Source organism: Anolis carolinensis, chromosome 6 (genome assembly GCF_035594765.1).
Source record: "Anolis carolinensis isolate JA03-04 chromosome 6, rAnoCar3.1.pri, whole genome shotgun sequence".
Classification (NCBI taxonomy): Eukaryota; Metazoa; Chordata; class Lepidosauria; order Squamata; family Dactyloidae; genus Anolis; species Anolis carolinensis.
In genome coordinates, this window is record NC_085846.1 from 58,960,071 (window position 1) to 58,976,343 (window position 16,273).

Here is a 16,273-nt window from a genome sequence, read left to right on the forward strand (position 1 = left end):
CATCTATGGCAGGCATCCTCAGAGGTTGTGAGGTATGGAGAAAACTAAGCAAAGAGGTTAATATATATCTGTGGAAAGTCTAGGGTGAGAGAGGTCAGAGGAAGAAACCATGAAAATGAACAAAATCTGGCTACCAGTATTACAAAACTCAAAAATCAGAACAGTAAATAAAAAGCAATACTCTGAAAACAGAGGGTTTCCAGACATGAATCAACCAAGGGCAGTTAACGACTCTAAACAAAGGATGCCCCAGAGGCAGGAAGAAGACAGCAGAGAAGCTTTTCAATGCTAATTTAAGTGATTAACTACACATTCACACTGACCTCTCTCACCCTAGACTTTCCACAGATATATATTAACCTCTTTGCTTAGTTTTCTCCATACCTCACAACCTCTGAGGATGCCTGCCATAGATGTGGGCGAAACGTCAGGAGAGAATGCTTCTGGAACATGGCCACACAGCCCGAAAGACATACAACAACCCTAGGTAAAGGTTTTCTCCTGACATTAAGTCTATTCGTATCCGACTCTGGGGGTTCATGCTCATCTCTATTTCTAAGTCGAAGAGCCTGCGTCGTCCATAGACACCTCCAAGGTCATGTGGCCGGCATTACTACATGGAGTGCTGTTACCTTCCCGCTGGAGCGATAACTATTGATCTACTCACATCTGTATGTTTTTGAACTGCTAGGTTGGCAGAAGCTGAGGCTAACAGTGAGAGCTCACTCCGCTCCTGATTCAAACCACAAGTTCACCAGTTCAGTGGTATAGCCCACTGCGCCACCTGGAGCTCCCTATTACAAGCCTAACATTAACATTTAATGAATTTGGAGGGAGTTACTTTTGAGCAGACATGTATATGAGTGCCACATAGCCCTTTAGGACCCCATCTACACTGCCATATAAAATCCAGATTATTTGCTTTGAACTGGATTATATGGCAGTGTGGACCCTGGTCCCTTCTTCACAGCTATATAAAATTTCACTTTATCTGCTTTGAACAGAAATATATGGCAGTGTGGACTCAGATAACCTGGTTCCAAGTAGATATTGTGGATTATCTGCCTTGATATTCTGGGTTATATGGCTGTGTGGAAGGGCCCTATACTGACATATACAATCCAGATTATCTGCTTTGAACTGGATTATATGGCAGTGTAGACTCAGGGCCCTACCATACAGCCATATAACACAGAATATCAAATCAGATAATCCAGATTATGTACTTTGAACTGGGTTATCTGAGGGCCCTTCTATATAGCTGAATAAAACCCCACATTATCTGCGTTGAACTGCGATATATGGCAGTGTGGCCTCAGATAACCCAGTTCAACGCAGATATTGTGGATGATCTGCCTGAATATTCTGTTATATGGTTATACGGCTGTAAGGAAGGGCTCTCCGTCCACACTGGCATATAACCCAAGGCCCTTCCACATAATCATATAATCCAGAATATCAAGGCAAAAAATCCCACAATATCTGCTTTGAACTGGAATATCTGGGTCCACACCTACATATATTCCAGTTCAAAGCAGGAAATGTGGAATTTTATTCAGCTGTGTGGAAGGGACCCAGTTCAATGTGGCTTTTATACAGCTGTGTCGTTTCAGCGCCTGTGTGGAGTCACTGTTGCAGTTACAACAGTCGGCCTGCAGGGAGCAGGACGGGAAAAAAATAGGCGCTCTGGCCTGATTCCTTGGCCTGAGGAACCATTTCGGATGACTATAACGGCAACCGCGCATGCCCAGCGAGGGCAGGCAGCTCCTTCCCGCGACGAGGAAAAGAGGGGGGAGGGCGAGAGGAGCGGCTAAAAATACGCATGCGCCAAGCGTGGGACGTTTGCTTCTAACGCCGCTTCCTTTCCCTGCGCGCGCCCCCTCCCTTTCCCTTCTCTCGCTCGTGCGCTCTGCGGCGCTTCAACGGACGTCGGGGAAGAGAGCGCGCGCAGGCGCCGTGGGCCCTTCCCCCACCCCCGCCTTCTCCGCGCCCGGGAGGAGACTGAGGGGCTCTGGGGGCGCAGACCGGAGGTGAGCGAGGGCGGGAGGCGGGTTACGAGGGAGGTCCCGTCTTACACTACTTGCCACCTAGGCCTTTGCCTGAGAGGCAAAGAAAGGAAACAGCCCCAAGCCCCACCCCGCGAGCCTGCATCCCCTTCCTTCCTTTCCCAGGAGTCAACCTGCGGCCTTCCTCCAGTGCCGCTGAGGAGAAAAGGCGGCGAGGAGTAAAGTGTATGTATGGGCGGGGGGCGGAGCGTGTGCAGGCCCCCCTGGAAGACCCTTGTCACTTTCATTGGGAGGGGGACTCCCGCTCCGGCAGGCGCCCGTCTCCAATGTCACCCCGCGGGGAGGCGCGGGCACGAGGCCGCTTTGTCTGGCGCGGGGGTGGCCTTTCAGGAAGGGAAGCCTTGAGGCCCCGGGAACGTTTGCTTTGCTGTCTCTGCCCGGAAGATTTCACCTTTTCTGAATTGGATTTTGAGACTTTGGCTTATTGTGGAAACAAGGATTGGCGAGAAAGCTTCAGTGGAGGCATGAAAACTCTCCCAGGAGTGAGGGCCTTTCCACACAGCCCTATATCCCAGAATATCAAGGCAGAAAATCCCACAATATCTTTGAACTGGGTTGTCTGAGTCCACACTGCCATATATTTCAGTTCACAACAGGTAACGTGGGATTTTCTGCCTTGATATTTTGGGATATAGGGCTGTGTGGAAAGGCCCTATATTTCCCTTACTAGGGGTAGATTTCTTCTCGTTTCCTGTTGTGTCACTTCAAAACTACAATTCATATGTAAGGGCCCTTCCAAACAAGCCCAATGTCCCAGGATCTGATCCCAGGTTTTAAACAAAATTATATGAGTCCGCACTGCCAGATCATTTGGGATAAACAGAATATCTGGGATCAGATCCTGGGATATAGGACCTATCTGGGGCCCCTTCCACACAACTGAATAAAACCCCACATTATCTGCTTTGAACTGGGATATAAGGCTGTCTGGATACAGATAACCCAGGGCCCTTCCAAACAGGCCCAATATCCCAGGATCTGATCCCAGGTTTTCTGCTTTAAACTGGATTATATGACTCCTCGCTTTCAGGCCGTCAAGGATAAACAGAAAATCTGGGATCAGATACAGATATAGGACCTGTCTGGGGGCCCTTCCACACAGCTGAATAAAATCCCACATTAACTGCTTTGAACTGGGAAATATGGTTGTGTGAACTCGGATAAACCAGGGCCCTTCCAGACAGGCCCAATATCCTAGGATCTGATACCAGGTTCTCTGCTTTAAACTGGAATATAGGAGTCCGCACTGCCAGGTCATCTGGGATAAACAGATAATCTGGGATCAGATCCTGAGATATAGGGCCTGTCTGGAAGGGCCCTAAATCGGATGTTTGTAACTTGGGAACTGCCTACACTTGGATAGTCCACAGTAATAAAAAAAATATCATTTACTCATCCACCAATGGAATTTTGGTGATAATATGGTGATAATAGTTCAGGGGCTGTCTGTACTAATATTCTTCTCTGAAAAGAAAAACAGGGCATTTAATATAGTTGCCTCCTAGGGCCCTTCCACACAGCCGTATAACCCAGAATATCAAGGCAAAATATCTCACAATATCTGCTTTGAACTGGGTTGTTTGAGTCCATACTATCATATATTCCAGCTCAACGCAGAAAATGTGGAAGTCTATTCAGGTGTATGGAAGGGGCCTCAGTGAGTGATCAAGGATGTTATTTGCCTGAGAGCATGAAAAAGATGGAAGTAATTTTCCCACTCCTTTCCAAACCGGTTTGGAAATACAAAATTGTGATGTGTTTTTCTATAAGGGTTTTTAAGCGGGATAATAAAATCCTTTTCCTGTCTCTCAAGATAGGGCCCTTCCACGCAGCCCTATATACCAGAATATCAAGGCAGAAAATCCCACAATATCTGCTTTGAACTGGGGGCCCTTCCACACAGCCCCATATCCCAGAATACCTGCTTTGAACTGGGTTATCTGAGTCCACACTCAAATAATGTGGGATTTTCTGCCTTGATATTCTTGGATATAGGGCTGTATGGAAGGGCCCTAGAGTAAACTTTTAGTTCACATCTTTGTGCTTCAGATTTCTTAGGGCCCTTCCAAACAGGCCCTGTATCCCAGGATCTGATCCCAGGTTTTCTGCTTTAAACTGGATTATATGACTCCGCACTGCCAGGTCACCTGGGATAAACAGAAAACCTGGAATCAGATCCTGGGATATAGGACCTATCTGGGGCCCCTTTTACACAGCTGAATAAAGTCCCACATTATCTGCTTTGAACTGGAATATATGGCAGTGTGGACTCAGAGCACATCCTCTCGGATATTCATCCAGATGACGTGAATGCTTTCGTCACAAAGCAGGAAAAGTGCTTTGTAGCAAATTAATTTTTTAGTGGGCTTGTCCTGCGCCTCCTTGAAAGGTAAACCCACTATGGCCACTGTCTGGACTGGCCAATCAGAAGTCCTGGCACTTCTGAAGGGGCTATCTGCACAGCCGTCTTGTGTTTTCCAGATTGAATTAGACCCGGGAAAGCCGAGAGGGCTCTAACCCCCCCCCCCCCCCCCCCAAAAAAAACTCTTAAAACTAAAAGTGTTGGAACTCTCTTGGCATGTGGGAATGACGTGCCAGGAGAAAGGGGGGAGGAAGAAAATTGCTCCTGCCCCCTTCTCCTGACGTGTTGTTCCTATGCGCGAGTAGAGCTCCGGCACCACACTAATGGAGGTCGGATAAGTTCTGTTATTTTTAAAAAGGTTTTTTGGGAGGAGGGTTGGGGAAACATGGGGGCTGTCTCCCTGTTCTACCGGTACGTACCGGAAAGACATGTAGACAGTGCCCGCAGAAAGCGCTGGCTTTTTTGGGGGTGTGTAGATTGCAGTCCGCCCTGACCCGGGATTTTAAACCCGGGTCGAAGCAGACTTTATTGCCGTCTGGAACCGCCCTCAGATAACCAAGTTCAAAGCAGATATTGTGGGTTATTCTGACTTGATATTCTGGGTTATATGCCATTGGGTATTGTGGGTTGTATTTCAGATAAATGAACTGGTAAAACTGCCTCTGAGTATTCCTTGCCTCAGAAAAGCCTGTGAAATAGATGAAGTACTTTTAGACATGCACAGACTAAGACATTGTTGAGCTGAAGCAAAATGTTTCAGTGGATATACACTATTCAGCAATTGGCATGACATTTTCTCATCCCATACATTTGGTGAATAAGGTAGATAGCAGGGGCAGGGAATGATAAAGTTTGCTTGTTATTTTTATTTTTTGGTCAAGTTGCAAGACTTCTCTTAATGTTGTTCCTAATAGAATTATCTTTTTGCAATAATCATTGTTTCTAAGCAGCACTAGGTTTGATAATACAACGTAACTTGGAGTATAGCTCACCTATTAAAGCAGTTTTTGTCCTATTTATTTATTTATTTGCTACATTTATATGCTACCCTTCTCACCCCGAAGGGGACTCAGAGCGGCTTACGAATTAAATTTACATACAATATTATATTATTAACATACCGTGTTTCCCCGAAAATAAGACCTCCCCAAAGAATAAGACCTAGCAGGGGTTTGGGGGAATTGCCAAATATAAGGCCTCCCCTGAAAGTAAGACCTAGCAACTAAGGCTGCAGCAGAGTTCCATTGGGAAGCATGGCTGCAGGGCAGAAGCAGCACTCATTCATACACCTGAGGCAGGGAGGGAAAGTGCTTGCTTTCTGTGCCTGCCTTGCCTTGCCTGTCCCTGAGCTGCCGTTTCTTCCTTCCATCTCCCTCCTGGCCATGCTGCCTTCGCCCCCAAGGCTTCTGATTGGCTCCTGGCAAGGGAGGGTGGGAGGGAAGGAAGAGGGCTTTCAACTCCTCCCCAAGGCTTCGCTCCTTAAAGGTACAGGACGCATTGGGATTCTCCTCTCATCCTTATTCCTATCCTATGCCATGAAACTGATTATTTTATACTATTATTCTATTACCATATTATTATCATCATATTCTGTTACTATTATTAAATCCCATTATTATATTATCCTATTAATATATTTTATATCATTATATTATATTTTTTATTATTATTATATCATTATATTATTATTCTATTATATTTTCATATTATTATATTATTATTCTGTTATTATTAAATTCCATTTTATATTACCCTATTAATATATTTTATATTATATTCTATACTATTATTCTATTATATTATCATATTATTATTTTATTATTATTAGCATATTCTGTTATTATTATTATATTCCATTTTATATTATCCTATTAATATATTTTATATCATTCTATTCCATTCTATTATTCTATTATATTATCCTATTAATACCATATTATTATCATATTCTGTTATTATTATATCCTATATTATATTATCTCATTAATATATTGTATATCATTATATTATTATTATATTATCATATTATTATTATAGTATATTATATTATTCATCATTCATGACTACATTGAAACTAGAATAGAGAGAAATCAGCGTGGAAACCTTGTGAAACCTAAACTGCAAGAGGTACCATAGATTGTTGTACATGTAAATAATGGTAGTAACAAGAAATTCTTGATAGGATTCACAGTTTGTCTGGTTATGCTGGTTTGTGATGACAACTACTTTACAGTATATAATAAATGTTCATTTTGTTGTTCAACAATAAATGTGAATTCTTCATGGAAAAATAAGACATCCCCTGAAAATAAGACCTAGTGCATCTTTGGGAGCAAAAATTAATATAAGACCCTGTCTTATTTTCGGGGAAACAGGGTAGTACAATACTGGTAATAAATTACTATATTGTACTGTATCAATATATGGTAATATTAGTAATATTACATGTAAAATATAATACATAATTAATATTATTATATTGTATTATTAGTATTATATTGTATTACAATATAATATTATGAATATTATATGTATATACAATATGTTATCATTATTATATATTATTGTAAACTATATTATATCTTCTGAAATTAGATATGCAATGTTTATCTCTATGGCGTTTATTAGGGCTATAGCTAAACATGCTATGCTTATATATATATATATATATATATACTAGCATAGCATGTTTAGCTATAGCCCTAGTAAACACATAGAGATAGATAAACATTGCATATCTAAATTTCAGAAGATGGTATGTCATTTGAAACTGATTAATCTTTAAAAAAAACTATGAATAGAGTATAAGTCTGCATCAAGATTTTTCAAAAAGACTGGTATGGGCTGTATATATGAATGATAAGAGCATGAAGTTTCTGATTTTCTTGCTCAAAAACCACTTTTCATTTGAGTTGAAACCCTGCCTTGCACAGTTATCCTGTTTGGAATCTTTTAAAAAGTATGCTATCATGGGAAATATGTTTATCACATGGATTCTGCCATAAGGATAAACCAGTCATGCTGGTAAAGGTTAGGAATGCATATGCTGAAATTGCCTTGGGATCTGAACTCCATTTGGATTAGATGAGACATCCTTGGTAAGAGTGCAAGAAAACAGGATATTAGATTTGTATGAAACAGATCTGAGTTGCAAGCACTTAGGCTAAAATCTCAGTGAGCTCTGAGAACTAGAAATGTAATAAAATATTTGAAAGATGTGCTGAATAATTGAGAAAAGCCCAATAGAGGCCAGCACATCACACAAGTATGACTGGTTACTTGTGTGATTGGCACTTGTTCTGCTTACTTTAAAGCCTCTATGTATGTATATCTGCAATCCTGTAGGTACTGTAGTTGTAGGCCCTTATTTGAAACAACTCCTCAGTTGCCTAATTTGACTAATTATCTTGTTTCGACTGTTCCATTTTAGGGGCCGTTCTATGTTATTCAGTTTGAAGGTGACCTGGATGAACTTACTTATAAATATTTATTTATTTAATTTATATATCACTCTTCTCACCCAGGGAGAAATAAATATAATAAATAAATATTTATTTATTTATAAATAAAAAATAAACACACCATCACCATCTGCCTAAGAGGATGTAATAATGGGCTAGCCATATGCATAGAGATATAGAATGACCATATCTAAAACAGGTTTGCTTGGAGGTGGCATCAGTAGAATGCACATAAGCTGTAAAATCCTCTCACCACTTAATGGTGAAAATATTCTTTCCAGTTTTGGAATATGAGTTGTTTAGCATACTGAGGACATGCAGGATCCAGTCACACCAGCCACCAATCAAGCTCCAGATGCAGGAACGTAGTTTTGAAGTACACACAAGCCTATAAATACTAAACACAGAAATTTTTTACTCAATCCCCATTCATTCTGGTTTCAGGATACATTTTAGAACTGAATTACTATGGAGAGCAATTCTTGATTTGTCTGTGTGTTTTGATACCATTAACCACTGCATCTAGCTCGCATACAAAGATAGGTTGAGGAAGAATGGATATCATGTTGAGGTTGGTTCAGTCCTTCTGAAATTGGCGTGGCCTCCTGGACCTTTTTGGGTCTGTGCCACAAAGTAGTTATCTTACTTCTTTACATATTTTGAATGATGCATTAGCTGCACTCTTAACTTGGGCTTGTGTTGTTTATTTGTTCAGTCGCTGAACGAAGAGTTGTGACCTCTAAAGTGGGCTTAGCCGCAGATATTCATGCATTATAATAATTTACATATTTGCTAACAAAATAATTTTTTTTATTCAGTCGTATTTTTTAGATTTTAAATTGTAGATTTTAATATTGTATTTTTAGTGTTGTGAGTGCTTTGGGTCTCTTTTTAGAGAAAGTAAGATATGAAAATACTACTATTACTACTACTACTACTATTACAATAATAATAATAATAATAATAATAATAATAATATAGTTTATTTTATTTATACTGGGTACCGATAATTTCTAAGCCCAAAGAGGCTGCTGAATTTTAGTCATTAATGCAAATTGCTTGGCACTAAGATACCTTTCCTTTTCTAGTATAGTTGGCTCTCCACATTCACAGATGGTTATCATTTTACATATTTTAGGGGAAATGCAAAAGTATTGCGATTATTGCAAAGCACAGAGGCAAAACCAGTTTGCCACATACATAGGTCAATTCAATATCTTTTTTTCTAATAGTGGTGTACTTAGGTGCTTTCAAGTCGACTGCTTTTTTGCATTTGTAGCATAGAGTTTTCTTGTCAAAATTTAGTCAGAGATTTGCTAATGCCTTAGCCTGAGAGAGTGAAACCCAAGGTCAAACAGCAGGTTTTTGGAACTGAGTGAGTATTTGAAACATGGTCCCAACACTCAAACCACTATTTGTTCTGTTGTAGATATTCCTATTATATTAAAAGATGGGGAAAGTATTGATTTTACTTTCCCCCTTTGTTCTCATACCTGAGAATGTTCATTGTTAAAGACATGTCGGTAATTGTTTAAATAGATACAAATATTTTTACATGGAACTATAGGAAAATGACTTCATAAAAATGACTATATTTTTTCTCTTCTAGTCACAAGTGCAGCCATTGATTGAAGAACAGCTACCTCAAAAATTCTGTTTGTTTGCTTGTGTGATGCCTCACTGGAAATCTCACCAAGAACTTGCCTGTCATTTTTGAATGTCTCAGGAGAACAGATTGACATCAAGTCAGCACATTCCACTCTAGGAATGTATCAACATCTGAAGTATTCTTAATCCAGAAGTACAGTCCATCGTTGTTCTATGTCTTCATAACTTTGTCAAAGACTTCAAAGAGTATCACCCATAATTTCTTCCGAGTTTTCAAGAAATTGTTGCTTGACCACTTTCCTGTTGAAACAAAGTGGCTTCTCTAATCTGGTCCTGAACATATAAATGGAATGCAGTCATGTCTACCCAGGAAGAAAGGCAGATCAACACAGAATATGCTGTATCCTTACTGGAGCAGTTGAAATTGTTCTATGAACAGCAGTTGCTAACTGACATTGTTTTAATTGTTGAGGGCACTGAATTCCCATGTCATAAGATGGTTCTTGCTACATGTAGCTCTTATTTCAGGTATGTACTTAAAATAGTGTTTTACTTCTGAGTTATTAGTTAATATAGTGTTTTGCAGCCCTTGATTCCACCCAGGTTCCCAGGCCATACCTTTTGGACAAAAAAGGGTGAATCCAATTATTTGCTTTTGAAATAGTCAGCTACATTAAAAAAAACTGCCAATTTTTTTCAAAACCATAACTCGACTTCTGATTGCTTCTAATTTGATTTTAGGGTTTTGAACTTTTGGCAGTGTAATGGCTTGTGGAAAACTCTGGAAGCAGTAAATTGGCTCCTCAAAATGCCAGTTCCGACTGCACTCTTGCTCTTTGGTTTGAGGTAGCAGAGTGATATATGTGTAAGGCTTACTGATATATATCTCGACGGGATCAGAGTAAGAGTCTCACTTGCCCATGCTTAGATATATAGGCCATCCATGCAGTGCAAAACAACTTTGCTGTATTGGACTGCTGTGTGTTGGTTCTTTTTACATATACTGTACATGCTCAGACAGAGGAGAAGAAATAAAAGCTTGCGGCTCACTTCCATATCCAGCCACAGGGATAGCCTATATGGCTTGGCTGTTAGTAGGAACTGGACCTGAGTATTAAACATTTGCTGAGAAATACTTGCTTAAAGGTGAGCTTGTGTACAGAGTTGGTGTAGCATGATTTTGCCTCTCAAAAGTTCTTACTTTCGGAAGTATGTGTTTGAATTGAAACAAAAGTTATTGAAAAGAAAAGGGCACTAGGTAAAGTTTTTAGAGAATTCTTGCAAATCAAACTTGCACATTCAGTTAAAATTATTTTGATTTTTAGAACCTGTTAAGTCAAGATATGATGTACATTTTGTTAGCTTGAACAAACTTGAATGGTTTTAGACATTTAAACCTTGAAAAAACAGCAAAGCAGATGATATGATTCATGTATTCTTCCATTTCAGTAGTACTTGGGGATTGCTGACATAATCTTTATAGTGTTGAGTATGAAATCTTCCAGTCCAAACTGAAAGTCAAGCTGATATACTGGATAGTCATATGCAATCATACTTGAGTGAAATGTGGTCAAGTTTTAAAGGGATTATGAGCACCAGCAACTTAGAATGCATCCACTGTGAATCAAAGCATATTTTTAAAAAAATATACAGAAGTTTATTCTCCTGTGGTTTCCAGAGAGTTGGAGAAATTAAGATAAAAATGACTATAATTGTAATTATTGTTTTGTTTTTTCCCATCCTTTAGGGCTATGTTTATGAGTGGGTTGAGTGAAAGCAAACAAACACATATCCATCTGAGGAATGTTGATGCAGCCACTTTACAGATCATAATAACTTATGCTTACACGGGTAATTTGGCAATAAATGACACAACAGTTGAACAGCTTTATGAAACAGCTTGCTTCTTACAGGTAGGAGTGACCTTATTTATATTGCATATAGATTCTTTAATGTTTGGCTGTTTTAGTTGAATCATATGAATAGATTTTAACAAGCCTTCTCAGGGGAACCTGTGCTAAATATTTTTTTAAGACAAAAGGATGTATTAGATAGAAATTTTAATATCTCACACTAAAGAACAATTCACTCATCATAATAAGCTAATGGCTTACAGGAATCCTGGTCTATACTGATGACCAGAATCCTCCTTTGTACTGTCTGATTGGAGTGCCTAAACAAGGCAGGGAACTGTATGAACAAGGCAGGAAGTTTCTGTTTTGCTTCCTCCTCAACAAACTAAAGAATTAACCCTTCATTTTTTAAAAGTCACGGTTTGCACTTTTTACAAGTGGGAGTAATTAGCCATTATTAATCACTATCATGAGTGCTTCTCCTTAAAAAGTTGAAATTCTCTTGAATTTAATTTTTGTGATGTCCAAACACAGCCTAAAGGCACTAATTCTCAATTTATTCATCTCCACATACTACCTTTACAACATACCGGACATTAGACATTCATACTCATTCTGATGCTGCAAGGTGCAAGTGTTAAAGTTTGAGAAATTCTGGCAAACTGCAGCCCATAATAAGGACACAGGTTTAAATTGCTTCATTTGGGATTGTTTGCATCAGTTTACTGCCATACTGTCCTTTGCTTAGAAGACTTCGTTGCATTTCTGAATTTACTGCAAATTCTCTCTGGCAATTTCTTGACAGAGCCTGATAGAATGCTCATTTTAATGCAGAAATTGCAAATAAGTTAATGTTTGCTTTGATACAGTGGTCTCGATAGCAATAAAGTAATACTGATCCCAGAAAACAATACTGAATGCTTTCTCTTTTGCATCCTACTTTCTTGGTACAATTTCAAAAGTAGCTTTAGATGTGAGGCTGTTACTCTCTGTCACTGTATCCTTCATCAGTAGACATTACTTAATACATTACAGAGAGGTTGATTCCATAGAAATTGGGAAATTATTGCATACTTCTTAAAAGTTTATTGACTAATTTCACAACATTTCACACAATACAATGGTCTTGTTACATTATCTATTCCCAGATCTATCCCCCCATGTTTTCATTCACATAGCGTTATATACAATACATCTGTTAATTCTATACAACTACTAATTCTATCTTTATCAATTACATATAAGTGTTGTAATATATTTTCTAATTGTTCATCCACAGTCTTTCTTGATAATTTGGTGGTTTGAATTCGCCATTACTTTTACACATGAAATTAATAAATGGTTTCCATATACAGATAACAAACAGATCTTCTCCTAATTCTCCTTTTGCTAATCTTTGCCTATAACTTACATAGCTTTTCCAATAGTGCTATAGCCCATATCCTATTTAACCCATTATTTGTTGTCAAATTCTCTAGTTTTTCCAAGTGTTGACTATTTTGAATCCTGCAGCACATAACATGAATAATATTTGTTTACCAAATCCTCATTCTTGTTTTCAAATACAGAAATCAATTAGTAGAGCTCCCCTGAAGTGTATTGTTTCTCTATTTGTATTTGCCTTATCCATGCTAGAACATTATCTCAAAAGCCCCTCCAATATAATTTGGAAATCCATTATTAATTTTATATAGTTTCAGGGGCGAATAGTACCATCTATGCATAATTTTCAATGTATTTTCTCTCATTGTGCTAAAATTTATTCATATGCTTGGATTTTCTAGATTAAGTCCCATGGTTTCTCTTCCAATTTGAACCCTAGATCCCATACCAGTGATATGGAAATTATTGCATACTTGAACTTACTGTAATCATCAGTTTGATCTTTTTGCATTGACCTTTCATTGCAGGTAGAAGATGTGTTACAACGCTGTAGAGAATATTTAATCAAAAAAATAAATGCAGAGAACTGTGTGCGACTCTTAAGTTTTGCTGATCTTTTCAGTTGTGAGGAGTTGAAACAGAATGCTAAACGGATGGTAGAACACAAGTTCACTGCTGTTTACCACCAGGAGGCTTTCATACAACTCTCACATGATCTGCTGATAGACATTTTGAGTAGTGATAATTTAAATGTGGAAAAAGAGGAGACCGTTCGTGAAGCTGCTATGTTGTGGCTGGAGTACAACACAGAATCTCGATCACAGTATTTATCATCTGTTCTTAGCCAAATAAGAATTGATGCGCTTTCTGAAGTTACACAAAGAGCTTGGTTTCAAGGCTTACCACCAAATGATAAATCGGTAGTGGTTCAAGGATTATATAAATCTATGCCGAAGTTTTTTAAACCAAGACTTGGAATGACTAAAGAGGAAATGATGATCTTCATTGAAGCTGCTGCTGAAAACCCTGGTAGTCTTTATTCTTCAATATGCTACAGCCCACAGGCTGAAAAAGTTTACAAGCTCTGCAGCCCTCCTGCTGATTTGCATAAGGTTGGAACACTTGTAACTCCTGATAATGATATTTATATAGCAGGTGGACAAATCCCACTGAAAAACACAAAAACCAACCACAGTAAAACGAGCAAACTTCAGGTTGCCTTCCGAACTGTGAATTGTTTTTACTGGTTTGATGCCCAGCAAAACACTTGGTTTCCAAAGAGTCCAATGCTGTTTGTTCGCATAAAGCCATCTCTGGTTTGCTGTGAAGGCCACATCTATGCAATTGGAGGAGATAGTGTAGGTGGAGAGCTCAACAGAAGAACTGTGGAAAGATACGATACTGAAAGAGATGAATGGACCATGGTAAGCCCGCTGCCTTGTGCGTGGCAATGGAATACAGCAGTTGCTGTTCATAACTGCATTTATGTAATGGCACACAATTTGATGTACTGTTACTTCCCCAGGTCTGATGCTTGGGTTGAAATGGCTATGAGACAAACTAGTAGATGTTTCGCTTCAGCTGCTGCTTTTGGAGATAAAATATTTTATATTGGAGGCCTGCATGTTGGCGGCAACCCTGGTATTCGGCTCCCGACTAGCACTGTAGATGGGTCTTCCGTAACTGTGGAGGTTTATGATGTGAATAAAAATGAATGGCAGATGGCAGCCAATATTCCTGCCAAACGGTATTCTGATCCCTGCGTCAGAGCTGTTGTGATTTCTAACACTTTGTGTGTCTTCATACGAGAAACTCATATGAATGAGAGAGCCAAGTATGCAACCTACCAATATGATATGGACCTTGACCGCTGGTTCTTACGGCAACACATATCTGAACGGGTGCTCTGGGATTTGGGGAAAGACTTCCGGTGTACTGTGGGAAAGCTGTACCCATCTTGTCTTGAAGAGTCCCCATGGAAGCCGCCTCCATATCTCTTTCCAGCAGATGGGGCTGATGAATTTGAGTTGGATGGAGAGATGGTCACACTACCACCAGTATAGGCCCCAAAATCAGAAAATGCATGCCTATACTTTGTTATCATGACAATTCTTTGAGGCAGGAGGGCTGGAAACTGAAACATTTAAGCTGTCTTGTCTGTATGCCCTACATTACCTTTTGTGGCCATTGAGTTTAAATCAATGAATTTATGAGCAGACACGCTTCCATAATCTCAATAAAAATGCTCTGAGAGCTGATGGGATCTATATGTATATTGCAAACTTAAAGCATCTGCTTATTGTCTAAATTCTTGTGAAGACTTTTAGTTCAGGAAACTTTCCCAAAAGCAGCTTCTGTCTCTAGGATGGTATGTTAATTGCTCAAAGTATCTTCCAGTTATATTTGAGTGAGTTCTGGAAATCTCTATGTGCTAGTTACCTAGATTGTGTGGCCTAATGAAATGTGCTGCACTTGTGTTGCAGCCGTGTTGGTATAATAATGCCATGTAAAAGAAGAAGCAAATCCCATGGATCTACCTGTGGTAGGAAGGGTAGATCTTCCATTTTACAGTGACATGCAGGGCAAAATGACTGCAGGCTCAGTCAAGCTGTATTATTAATATTGTAATTATTATTAGGTGCATGAATTTTCACTAACTTATACCTGTCTATTTAGAATACAGGTCTTCCGAGCAGCTGGTAGTTTACCACGTGTGAACTTATGTTGCTGGGCTTGCAGTGCTGATTGCCAGCCCTTCCTAGTGCGGGTTTGCGTGGAGCTTTTGATCAGTAAATAGCTCTACATTCTGTTTCAAAAACATTGGCTCATGCATATTACTTCCTGCTGCTTATGTTTTCCCCTGTCCCAATGTATACGAGTTAGTGTGGATTAACCAGGTCTTTATTTTTGTTAATTTAATAACAAGCATTTACTGTAGTGTGACTGTGTATAGATATCCCTTAGTTGTATTTTTCTTTTTTCTTTTTCTGAGGGGAGCAAATTCTGTTCAGGAATACTCTGCAGTAGAGCAGTTAAACTTGTGCTGCTCTGGCATTAATCCCAGGAACCACTAGCAGTAGCGGGGAGCCGCCAATCTTACATGAGCACAGGTGCTTCATGATGGATCATACTAGCATGTTTAGCTGCATCATGTTCTGGCACTGTATTTTGGATGATATTAATTTATTAAAAAAATGAATTGATCCTTTCCTCGTGTGTTTTTTTTCCCAAGACAGTGCATTTACCACTTTTTAGACACAATAGTGTGGCTTCTATGATTGGCAAGGTATGTGAACAACATCTCTCTTTTACCAATGAACATTTCTGCTAATGTACTGGTAGATCAATGTCAGCCGTTCAGAAAACTCAAGTCTACAGGAAGTGGAAATGTCTCCTGCTTCCTTTTCTGTGTTATTCAATTGACTAAAAGGTTGTAGCATTTCTTCAAAACTTTAGATGTGAAATTGTTTCAGCCAACATTGTAGATGGAAACAGAAACATTGACAGCTACTTCTTCCTGCTGCCTCTTTTTCTGAACAA

General features: G+C 39.2%; 1 protein-coding gene across 2 annotated transcripts; it reads left to right on the plus strand.

The window, feature by feature from the left end:
- The first annotated feature begins 1,797 nt into the window (after window positions 1-1,797).
- Window positions 1,798-15,936, plus strand: kbtbd2 (kelch repeat and BTB domain containing 2). Of its 2 annotated transcripts, none has more exons than XM_008112827.3 (4): window positions 1,798-2,030; window positions 9,499-10,025; window positions 11,245-11,410; window positions 13,261-15,936. In XM_008112827.3, the coding sequence occupies exons 2-4, from the start codon at window positions 9,856-9,858 to the stop codon at window positions 14,794-14,796; spliced, it is 1,872 nt and encodes a 623-aa protein (XP_008111034.2). In that variant the 5' UTR covers window positions 1,798-2,030; window positions 9,499-9,855; the 3' UTR covers window positions 14,797-15,936. The 2 variants fall into 2 exon arrangements, with proteins under 2 accessions (XP_008111034.2, XP_003222295.2); XM_003222247.4 differs by lacking the exon at window positions 1,798-2,030 and adding an exon at window positions 2,054-2,231.
- The last annotated feature ends 337 nt before the right edge of the window (window positions 15,937-16,273 follow it).